This window comes from Labrus mixtus, chromosome 18 (genome assembly GCF_963584025.1).
Source record: "Labrus mixtus chromosome 18, fLabMix1.1, whole genome shotgun sequence".
Taxonomy (NCBI): domain Eukaryota; kingdom Metazoa; phylum Chordata; class Actinopteri; order Labriformes; family Labridae; genus Labrus; species Labrus mixtus.
In genome coordinates, this window is record NC_083629.1 from 11598565 (window position 1) to 11610454 (window position 11890).

Sequence of the window (11890 nt, forward strand, 5' to 3'; positions counted from 1 at the left end):
TGTTTTTCTCCTCCCTCAAGTCTACACGCGCTCATTTGTCAACTGTGTTTAAAGGCATTTGAGGTTGTGAGTGCAAATCGTGTACATGTAAGGAAACCACACATTTTGCTTTTACATACACCTACGATTAATAAGTCTAAGCAAATAATGATCATTCCTGATAATCTGGATGAGAACGTTGCTTTGTCGATAGAGATCTTGGTGATGTTTCATTCTGTATTTTTTTGAATGAAATAACTAATTAAAACAAAAATACTGAGAAAAATGAACACTTGGCTGTAAATCAGCATGAGAATAACTATCATGACAGGCTCCGGGGTTGACACAAATGTATTTGACGAGATTATTGAAATTCCTAATTTGACCCATGTCCTATCTGTTAACATAGTGGACGCAGGGTTTCTGATATATTACAGTCAGTCAGCAGAAGGCTTCACTCCCAGGTGGTTGTTACTGAGACCATCTTAATATTCAGTCTATGGTTTGGTCTTGCTCAGGAGAAATCAGAAAAGGTTATTGCAACAGAAGGTTCAGCACCTGAAATCAAAGGGCCATCCTTGGTGGTCAGTCCCATGTCTGTAAACATCTTAAGTGTGCATGTTTGTGTGTGGGTAATTTACTGTGAAGTCCTCAGTATCCTCTCACTTCCACCACAAATCTTCTCCTCTCAATCCCATTTAACCCAATCATACATCTGGAAGTGCTCTCTACCGGGACGCCTGCTCCCCAGGCACAACTCTCATTTCATAAATCATCATTCCCTCTCATAACAACGATAGAAAACACATCGGGACAAAAGCGGCCTTCATGAAACGTTTACAGTTGGGGATCTTCTGGTATCTTAACCATGCCCTGTGCAGCCACAGCTCAAGATGGGCCTGATATGCCTGCACAGAAGAGTAGAGGATAGAGGATGATAGGGACCCTGTGGAAAAAAAGAGAGGAACAGGAAGTCCTGTCTTTATCCCTCATAAGCAGCTGTTAAGGTCTAGCCTCAGATGTTCCAAATCCTCTGAGAGCTTGCCAGTTTTACAATGCAGATCTGTCTTCTCACATCAGACCACTGCATGCAGCCACCACAAAAAAAACAAAGGCACAAAGGATCTCTGTGTTTATACTGGTTGCATTGATGACATCCTGTGTGTTACTGTAATGTGCATATCCAAAACTGAAAGACAGGCTCAAAAGCAGGGTGAATGTGAACCTAAACTACATGCATAACGTTGTGTTGAACACTTCTCTATTGTGTTAACAGTCCAGATGAAGGTTAGGCTCGGGGTATTTCTTACTATAAAAGTCAGGTTTTCCATCCTTCAGAGCTTGAAATCATCATTTTGACCTCACAGATTATGAATGGCATCCCTCTGGCCATCACAGTTGCAGCGCACTGGAAATTGTGCAGAGCCAGCAGTCCCAGGGCTCAGCCCCCAGTGCCTCCCCAAGCCCCTCTATCCCCCTGGAGTCCAAAGCGCTGCTTGGCATTCCACACACCACCTTTAAACAAAGCCTTGCTCTAAGGTCACAGCACACTCTGTCTCTGTATTTGTACAGTGAGCCACTGGCCAAGCCCTTGCTATGCTGTTTCACCCGCTGTTATTGCTGCTTCAGCATAGATAGGGTGCTCTGTTTGCTGAGACTTGACATACTCTGTCCTCTTTATGGGACACAGCACCCATCCGTGGGTTTGAAGTTGTTTTTTTTTTTTTTTAAATTTCTGCTACCATGGCAGATGAAGATTAATAAGAGTAATTACACAAACCTAATGAGGCAACTGCATTATAAAACAGGTATCATCATTTACTGTCTGGGAGAGATGGAGAGAGAGGCTAGAACAAGATAAAGGTCATTCTTTCTCTTTTTCTTTTTTCTCTCTTTCTTTCTGGGTTTGGCGATTTCTCAACCTGCAGCTCATCCATGTTTTATTAGGGAGATAAGTGCATCCAACCGGGCTGTGTCCAGACTTTGCAGCTTCAGCTATTTATACTGTTCGTCTAGCTTTGTATGTCAAAATACCAATTTATAGATGCTTTGTTCTGGAAACTGGATTCAAGCTTTATTCCAGCTCATTTTAGCTGAATTGCCAATTATTTTAGAAATCAGTCTACCTGTGCATCAGCTGCCGTTCTCCCCTCCCTGACTCTCATTTTCTAAACTCTAAAATCAACATGCCTCCATAGCGCCTCTCTTGTTGCTACACTTTGGTGCTCTTATATGTCCTCTTAAGGATTTGGAGCAATAAGGATGGCAACAGGGTGAATTGGAAGCATCTGAATTGGCTTTAGCGTGTGCTTTCCAGAGTCTTTGCGTTGGTATGATGTGCAAACCGTGGGGCTCTCGCGTGTTGGCCTTTTATTTGGCCCTTCTTGAAAGGAAGCTTGTATAGAGAGAAAGAAAGCAGGTCCAGATGTTGATTATACTACACTTGAACATATGGGTTTCAAAACACCAGCTTGCTCCATGGACCTCTGCTCATCTTAAAGTTATCCTTGTAACTTGAATTCATTGTACAAATGATTGACTTAACCACTGATATGTCACACATTTGTCAACTGCTTTTTTACAAGCCTCCTGTTCAGCATTTGTTCCCATATTGGTTGTCTCTTACCATATGTGTCAATACTTTGAGGGAAGACACTGCTAGATAGGAGGGATGAAGTTAAACTGTCTCAGCCCATGGCTAATTCAATCGCCGGCTGGTTAACCACTGAACTATTGCTCACAGACTTCTCTGCAGTAAATAGCAAACAATCCTGACTACAATGCAATGGCTGCAAAAATAGAACAGTCAGTGACAAACACTGTACATGTTTACAAGCCAGTCATGGTGAGCGCAGACACCAGTATGCTAATTAGTGCTAAAACATAAAGAATACAAGACTACAATAACTTTAGACTCTCTCCTTAATCCCATCTTGAATCAAACGTTCAAAGATGACAACCCTACTTTTATTTAGCACAGGCATCTGCTGCATGCTTTGTCTCCTTCTCTTTGGTGCTCTGTGCTTTATATGTTGGTGCTTATCATGTTTGTGTTGTTTGCCCTTCAGGAGGAACAAGCACGGCTGTGAAATGTGTCGCTGTGTCAAGTGCCCTCCCTTCACCTGTGACAAGCACTGCAGTGACGGCTATCAACAGAACAAGAAAGGCTGCTCCATCTGCATGTGTAAAGGTAACGGAGCTCAACTCTGAAATGAAAATGATACCAGTATGTCTGACTAAATAATACTTTTGTTTACCATATTTGTATGGATGCAATTGTCCTTTGACCTCAAAAAATTGTATGTACCAGGTTTGCAAATAGCACAAACTAGGAATGTGACATCTTATTTAAGCCCTCATGATTGATCAGCCACTATAAATACTGTTGTAAGTGACAATCTGGACGGTTATTGTCGAATTTAGAGTTAAGACAACGGATTAACATGTTACGAACGACATCTTAGAACAGCTAGCGTTAGAATTTATGAGTTGTTTTATATTTTCTTGTTGTGTGGTGTTATTCAGGGCTCAGCCTTATTTAGATTCCCTCAGCCTCTACAAATAAAGCAAGTGTGCAGATGCCATATTTATTCTCCACAACATTCTATGTGATATGTTGACTTTGTCTGCCAGCTGAATTATAAATATATCAGACTCAAATACACTTCTGGTTTTCCTGTACAGTCACACACAGACCAGTACCTACTGCAAATACACTCTTATTTACCTGACCTGAACACTTCTATCAGTCAGTTTGTTGACTTGAAGGAACATTTAGGGATCAGAAAGTTTTTTTTGGGAAGGACTTTGTGCATGGTTTTTAAAGATTTTAATGACAGAGAGAGACATCCAAACATCTGCATGAACTTGGTACTGTTTTACTGTGTCCGCCCTTTTATCTGATCCAAGTAGCTCTGTATTTTTAACAGCCATGCTGAGTTTAACACATGCTGGGACCCAGTTACTGGTAACTTTCTCCCTTTATAAGCTCTCGGTGTCCCACAGCTGCAAAATGTAGGTTTTCTATTTCGTGGGGAAATGTATTCAGCTTTGTTTGCTGCTGGATTAAAATGGTCTATTAGAACGTAATTATGCATAAAGAAGGACCAGATATTCACGATGGTTAAATGTTCCAGTATATGAAAAAATAACCACTAAGCTCTGACTTAAGCCTCTAATGAAATTGGACACAAGACGATAACACTGTCCCGTTTAACTGTAAATCATAAATGCACTTAATGAAATTTCCACAGTGAATTTACAACCTTGTCTGCGGAGACTCTGTCGATTTTTTTCACAGCAGTTCCACAAGCCCTTAACCACCTCAGTAATGTCTGTGCCTTTTTATGTTCGCGTCTCTAGAAAGTGGCCACGACCCGGACACCACCGCCCTGGCACCAATGCCCGATTATTGTCTCACCTCCAATGGGCACCGATACGAGGAAGGTGACGGCTGGCACGACGGCTGCCGCGACTGTTACTGCCACTCTGGACGGGAGATGTGTGTGCTCATATCCTGCCCTGTGCCCAGCTGCTCTAATCCAGTCGTGAGGCCTGAGCAGTGTTGCCCTACGTGTGAGGGTATGTGTCTGCATTTTAAACATGACTCTATTTCAATCTGGTTTTACAGGATAGTTTCTGGTTACTAGTCTGTTTAATTTGTTCTTTTGCCCCTCAATTCCATTGGTTATAATGACTTTGTTCTACTTAGCAAGTTAATTGTTCACATCTGGGAATGCAGGACAATATGCATAAAAACAAATCACACAGTTGGATGGCTTTCAGTGAACCCTCTGCATGAGCTTAAAATTATTCATAGTGATAGTAAAGGGGAGTGATGAAATCCTGGTTTACTGTCTGTTGGAAACATCCATCACTGATTACTGACCAACTTCCTAGTTCAAGCTTTGACCTACAAAACAAAACTTTCTCTTTCATGACTTCATTGCAGCGATGTTTCCAGGTCTCGGCATTTACATCTGTTGAGCCCAAAGTACATGAGAATATTTACAGTAACTCATAAACATAATGAACACATCTACAAAAGGACGCCTGAAGAATCAATCACCCAGAATAAATATATGAAATATTCTTCTCACTATAAAAAGACATACACTCCCAATAATGCAAGAACAGTTTGGATCTTTCTTATCAATTGAAACGAATTTGAAGTTGCACTAACTCAATGGTCACCACTCCACATGTAGTTTTATACATTATGCCAGCTTTAATAGAAGTCAAATAACTCACTTTGACTTGTTTTAAAGTAGTACAATTCAAAGGTGACTCAGTTGGTAGAGTGGTCGCCTCTCAACCGGAAGGTCGAGGGTTCGATCCCCAGCTGGGCAACATGTCCGATGTGTCCTTGGGCAAGACACTTAACCCTGAACCCTGTATGAATGGGATTAGTTACTTCTGATGGATGATACTACATAGCGATCACTACCATCAGTGTGTGAAAAGGTGTGACATGCAGTGTAAAAGCGCTTTGAGTAGTCGGAAGGCTAGAAAAGCGCTATATAAGCTCAAGTCCATTTACCATTTACAAGCTAGCTAACACACACACACTCACACATCTGGCGACACACATCATACAGTCCCCTCACAGCTCATTCATCTGAGTGCTCGGGGTCATTAGCTAGCCTTTTAGACTCTTTGTCCACTTGAACTCCCAAACACACAGTCCGTGTCTGTTTCTCTAAAACAGACACGGCACATTGATCCACACACATGGAGGCACGGCGGAGTGACTCATTTGGCTGTTCAAATATTTAGGAGTGAAAGAATGTCTACAACTTTCAGAAGCTACACACTTTTTTTGCAGTCAGGGGACAACAAGATAACACTTTGCAGATGTCTGCTACTCTGCTGGACTGAAAGATGTTTTGAACTAAACCAGTGTAAAAACACAACTTGGAAACCACCCTACTCTGCCCAAGGGGTTCTTTTGTAATGGACGGCGGTCTCCCATGCATCTTTTTTCTAGTAACCTTTCACTCTGTTTTCTCTCTTTGGATCGTTTTTTACAGTGCACTGTTATTGTTTTGGCCGAAATGATGAGAATTTAATAGCCAAGCACAAAAGAATAATCATTTCCTTTATTTCTCATCATTTTCCTTTAGAAGAATCAGGCAGTGGTCAGCCAGAGGGGATGGACATGGTGGTGTGCAGAGCCCCTGGGGGAGAGTTTTATGTGGAAGGGGAGACCTGGAACCTGGACGAGTGCACACGCTGCACCTGCAGGAAGGGACGTGTCCTGTGCGACACTGAAGTGTGCCCCCCAGCCCTCTGCCAGACGCCAATCAGGAACAAAGACACCTGCTGCCATGTATGCCCAGGTAATAAGAAACAAAAGTGACCAGGGTACAGGAAAACAGGGGTCGTTTCAGAAAAACCACAGGGGGTGTAAGAAGTTGGGGTAGTGGGCAGAGAAGAATAAAGCTGTTTTGAATGTATTATCAGCATGTGGTTTTGGAAGGTCTTGAATGTTGCACTCTGTCAGGCAGTTTTATGTCTGGCACACAGAGTCATAAAGAAACCAGCTAAGACCGGTTGGGTTTACATAGTGATCCTCTAGGAAGGCAGCAGCACATGTGGACTGCTTTCATCCGAGCGACCTGCACCAAATAGCCTCCCTCATCTAACTCGCTTATAGCTGGAAGGACAAAAAAGCAACACATTTTCATATTTTCATTCCTCCGGTTATGGGAAGAAACCCCCGACACACAAATATCATTCTGAACACCAAACCGCACACGTTTTATTTACAACCATACCCTGACACCCAAGCATGTGTCTTTACGCTCATGATCAACATATCAAAAGCACTACCAAGAATGAGGCCCACAAATCAGCAAAGCATGACTGCGCCTGAGAGCGACTCCTTAAGAATGCTGACCCGCCTTATCGCTGCATCTCCCCTCACAAAAGCAGATTGTCAGAGGCCAGCCTTTGATATATGTATGGGCCTGGTCACCAGGGAATGTGGGAATAATACACATCACACTGACAGGCCCTATGATGTATGTGTGCTGCTGCTTAGCGCAGTGTCTACATGCTAACTAAGTCTTTGGTTATGACAAGGCCACAGCTCTTAGGCCTGCAGAGGTCTGATGAGACACAGAGATAAGCCTTTAGAACTAACATCTGCAAAATGGACTCACTTGTGTTTGTGTTTAACATACAGTAAAGAACTTTATCTTTATGGTTGCCCTAAAGGCCTCATAACTCCTGTAGATTGAGATGTTTTACAGCAGGGGTTAATGTACTAGTTGTGTAGAAGCAGGAAACTCAGACAAAATGAGGCTGAGCCTTTGAGTTTTTCTTCAAGATAAACTTAGAATCTACCTTTACAATGCCAAGTCTTATTGCTGGAGAAACAAGTCTGCACCGTGACCTGACACGCAGCTTTGAACCTTTTAGGGTTTTTTTTTTCATTAGTAACCCTTTTTTTATGCCTGTGTGCAACCCCCAGAGGAGAAGCTGACCCCCCTGCTGCCGGTGAACAACAGTCAGCAGGAGTACTGCATCACCAGCGACGGAGACGTGCTGCTGGCTGGAGACTCCTGGAAGGCCAACGCCTGCACAAGCTGCACCTGCAACAACGGCACCATTCAGTGTTTCTCTCAGCGCTGTCCTGCTGCCAACTGCAGGGTGCCCGTCTTACGCAAGGGCCAGTGCTGCCCACACTGTCTCGGTGAGTATTTTGGTGCCTTTCAATAAAAAGAAAGCTGCTTTTATATATTTTTGTGCCAAAGATAAGCTTTTGAGTGTCACGGTAGCGCTAAAAATATAGTCAGCTGTGAATTTTTAACATTCTTTATGTGGCTATATTGCAAACACTCACACAAACTGGTGAGTGGAGCTGTAAGTGGCACCACTAAAACGAGGCACAGCCTGATGTTCGGAAAGTTATAATTCATACCGCGACATGTCAAGAAGAGGGCAGGACGAGTGAATGCCGGTTTCCAGGCTGAAAGCGTGTGATTTGTGTTTGTGCATTAGCTGTAGCCACTCTGGCGCTACATGGGCACACGTTTCGAAAAAAAAACATTCCATGCGACATACACACAGTCGTCTGTCAGAGCAAAAACATTCCTCGAGCATCCGCACATTCACACGTGTTTCCTGTCCCCGGCTGAATCGGCCCCGCAACACTCTCTCTGTGGCGGCACAGGAAGGCAAAGCTCAATGTCAGCTTTTCCTATAGAGGAAAACCTCCGCATAGGCTCCCATTGTTCAGCCTGTTATGTAGACGTTCCACCGGGCCTTTGTTTGTGTTATTGGCCCAGCGGGAAACAGAGCTTTTTTTTTTCTTCTGTATTGCCTTTAAAAAAGCGGCACACTGGGAAAGTTTAGAGAACAGGTCTCATAAACACAGTTTGTCAATCAAGACACAAGAGAGTTTTATACACAAGCTCACAGTTGGAAATGTTTATATCTTGAATGTTCTGGATGACATCAGTGATATTGGATCTCTTATTTTCTGTTTGAAAACAGAAATAACAACCACGCTGCCGGTAATGGTGTCCACCAACGCTCCCAAGACGACGGTCACCGTTACAGCGGAGAGTGCAGCGTGGCTCACCACGGTCACGGTACCGCCAATCATCGCTGAAACAGGTACATGCTCATTAAATAACAACACACACACAGCCATTTCTCCTCAATCCCTTCAACACACTGTAGGAGTAACATTATCTGAGCTGTTGGCTTCATTGTGCTACCTTACCCTTCTGCCAATCTCTGTAAATGTTTATGCTAATTTTAGATGTTTGGAAGGCCTTGATGAATGAGTGAAAACTGAACTAAACAATAATGATAAATGGACACTGGCTAGACATGATCGCTCTTCATTGATTTATTTTTCAGTGTTAACACTAAGCCCAAATCACAACCTAAAGCCCAGAAATACTGTTTCCAATTTGGATTTGGTTGGATTAGTGATCAGTTTTTCCTGTGGAATTGATATCTGTTATTGATGTTTTCCATGCACCACAGATGAGCCAGCTTTGGGCGAGAATTACCCCAGCCAAACAGAGATGGCCCTTATCTACCAATCAGCAGCCTGGATCCTGGCAGGTCTCCTCCTGGCCATCATCATCTTCCTCGTCGTGGCATTGCTTATCAACAAGAAAAAGAAGTGGGTGCAGATGTCCTGCTACAGTGCACCAAAGAAGGTGAGACATTATCTGTAAATCACATAAAATAGGTCACTAAAGCTGTCACGACTTTAGGCTTTATGTAGTTTCCGATTGCCCTTTGGAGTGTAAAAGGTCACGTCCAACATAAAATCTACCATTAAACAGTTTTTTTGTGTCAGAAAATGAGAGCAAGGCAACATAAACTTAGTGAGCTTTCATCACCTACAAGCTGTCAGGGCCTGAGTTATGATGTCTTTTAATAACAACAAGGGATCATATTCTTTTCTTCTTCTCTCTACTCAGACGGTGATCCTAAAGAAGCATGTGAACAAGAACGCAGTCGTCTACATGGAGCCCTCCAAGGAGAACAAGTTTCAGAACGTGAAGAATGACTGTGGCATCATCCACTTCTCTCCAGAAATGAGCTCCTCCTGTGTGGACAAGATGACCATCCCCAGAGCCAAGCTGAGTATGGGGAAAGACTGGACGCCGCGCTAATAAGACACAAAGCTCAAACCCCTGCAGATCAGAGCTGCCTGGCCCCTCCCACTCTCTCTCACTGCTTTAGTCACTGAAAACACCTTGGATGCCACCTTGCTCCCACCCTTTCTCTCTGTGTGACAGTTAAACTGAGGATGTTCTCCAAGAGACAAAGAAACTGATCTCTGGTTTCCTATATTTTGTGTCTGTTACCGTCTGTTTCTGGGATCTTTCGGGTGGAGTGAGACGCTGGAAGGTGGACTTAAGGGTGGACTTTTTTTTTTTGTGGACACAGCCACTCTGGGCTCTGCTTGAAAAAACAGAGTAGGAGGCAGCCACAGAGGCTCCTCTGTCAGAATCAGACTGTGACTGAGAACTTTGTAAAATTATTGCTCATTACTGCCTCCTTTGAAACTGGAACTCTGAGGCAATAAGAGGAGCATAAAAAGCTTTAGGAGGGGGGGGGGTTATGGGGCTGCAGTTTAAAGGGGGTTTAGAGGATGCTGCCCCCTCTTAGCTCAACTGTGCTTCTTGGATGTAATCATCTCCATCAGCAGGAAGCCCAAGAGAACTGATAATACTCACGGATCAAAATTGGGTTCAGAAGCCAAATCATAACAAGGCTTTATATAGACCCCAGGATCCAAAACTCCTGCTTTAGAATGTGTGCTTTCCATCTTCCTTTTCGTGTATTTCTACAGTGTTTGTACTTGTTGTAGTGTTGTTCTTGGCCCTCACTTGTTTTTTTATTATAGGCTTTCTCCAACGGGCCGGATTGAAATATTTTGAAGATGTTACATTCCTCTCGATATAAGTTCAGGAAGGACAAGCTTCCCGAATAATAGCCTACCTTCAGATGACCCGAGTCATTCCATTCAGAAAACTCCAGACAACAAACCGCAATCCTAAGAAAGGAAACGTGAATCTGCTCTCCAGCCCCAGCTACAACACAGTAGCCAATGACCACAGAAGGAATCAGCCAATCAGTCGTGCTTCATCGTCGTAGAAATGACAGGAATTAAGTTCACAAGGAGTGATATTCATCCTTAAAGGAATGTCCTTTTATTGAATGCAGCGAAAGAAAATGGTGCCAGACACTTCATCTGGACTTAAGAGGAATGTCTTTGATACCATGCCTCATTTCACACCTTCATTCCCATCTGTGTGTGTGTGTGTGTGTGTGTGTGGAGCATCTGTTCACACTGAATGTAAGAAGCCAGAAATGATTCATTCTAAAGCCTTAATTCTGAAGCCTTAATGCATTGATATCTTGTCATAAAATAATCGTGTCATCAAGGCATCTAAACAGAGAAACATATTCACTCATTATTAGGAGGGACAGATTGTGTAACAGGAGAGTGTAATGGGAGTTGGATGGTAACTGAACAAACAAATGGTCCACATTACAACAGCAGAGCATGTAAAAGAGATGTAGCACTTTTCTTTTGGAGCCAGTCTAGAAAGCACTCTGCAGGATTCTTGGACGGATAAAGTCCCTAATCAGGGATTTGATTGGCATATTAAGCACAGAGATGTTAAACCACTCATGTGAACACAGCGTTTGCAGCGAGAGGCTCCACAACGATTCTGATCGCCGCATGGCAAGGACAGAATCTGAGAAGTGTTATGAAACAAAATGTGGGTTTGATCGAAACAACAAAAAAAAAAAAAAAAAAGTTTAGGATCCCAGTTCTCAATCCATTGCCAACTTCTCGATACAAAGACAATTCTGATGCCAAAATTGGTTAGAGACCAATTAATATTGAAGTGTTTTAGATACTCGGTAGATCTGTGTCTGTTTGAACTATGACCATGTGCTTTAAAATGAAGAGGCGACTGTAAAAGCTTACGCAATTCTTTGTTCTTTGTGTAAAAAAAAACGTAGTTTAAAGTAGTAGGACAAAAGAGTACCTTATTTATTTTTTCACATAGCTTTATTTATTAATACTATAGTTTGAGTTGTTTTTTTTTGTTTTTTTGAAAATGAACTTTTGGTAGCCAAAGCTGCTGTACATTGTAGACTATTTACCGTTTCTATCTGCTATATTCTTTACAACCTTATTTATTTCACCGTTGCAAAACCTTGTAAATATGTTTCCTAGATGATGAAATGTAACATTTACACTTCTTTTTGAGAATAAATGTGTGAATCAAAGCAGTCGGCTCTGATGATGCTTAAAAGTGTGGAGAAACAGTTCAGTGTAGTGCAGTGATGTCATCTAAGATGGTATCTGTTAGTGGTTTTTACTTCACTGGCACATTTGCAGGCTCATGCACATCTGGTTCTC

General features: G+C 42.6%; 1 protein-coding gene across 3 annotated transcripts in view; it reads left to right on the plus strand.

Moving 5' to 3' along the window:
• The window catches only part of crim1 (cysteine rich transmembrane BMP regulator 1 (chordin-like)), a 33998-nt gene extending 22241 nt beyond the window's left edge, over positions 1 to 11757 (plus strand). For 2 of the 3 annotated variants that reach the window (XM_061063614.1, XM_061063616.1), the window contains 7 exons: positions 3048 to 3169; positions 4342 to 4560; positions 6102 to 6317; positions 7454 to 7675; positions 8479 to 8601; positions 8980 to 9158; positions 9426 to 11757. In XM_061063614.1, the coding sequence (XP_060919597.1) occupies positions 3048 to 3169; positions 4342 to 4560; positions 6102 to 6317; positions 7454 to 7675; positions 8479 to 8601; positions 8980 to 9158; positions 9426 to 9620 (1276 nt within the window). In that variant the 3' untranslated portion in view covers positions 9621 to 11757. The remainder of the gene's footprint in view (positions 1 to 3047; positions 3170 to 4341; positions 4561 to 6101; positions 6318 to 7453; positions 7676 to 8478; positions 8602 to 8979; positions 9159 to 9425) is intronic. The other variant, XM_061063615.1, reaches the window with a different exon arrangement.
• Positions 11758 to 11890: the final 133 nt, after the last annotated feature.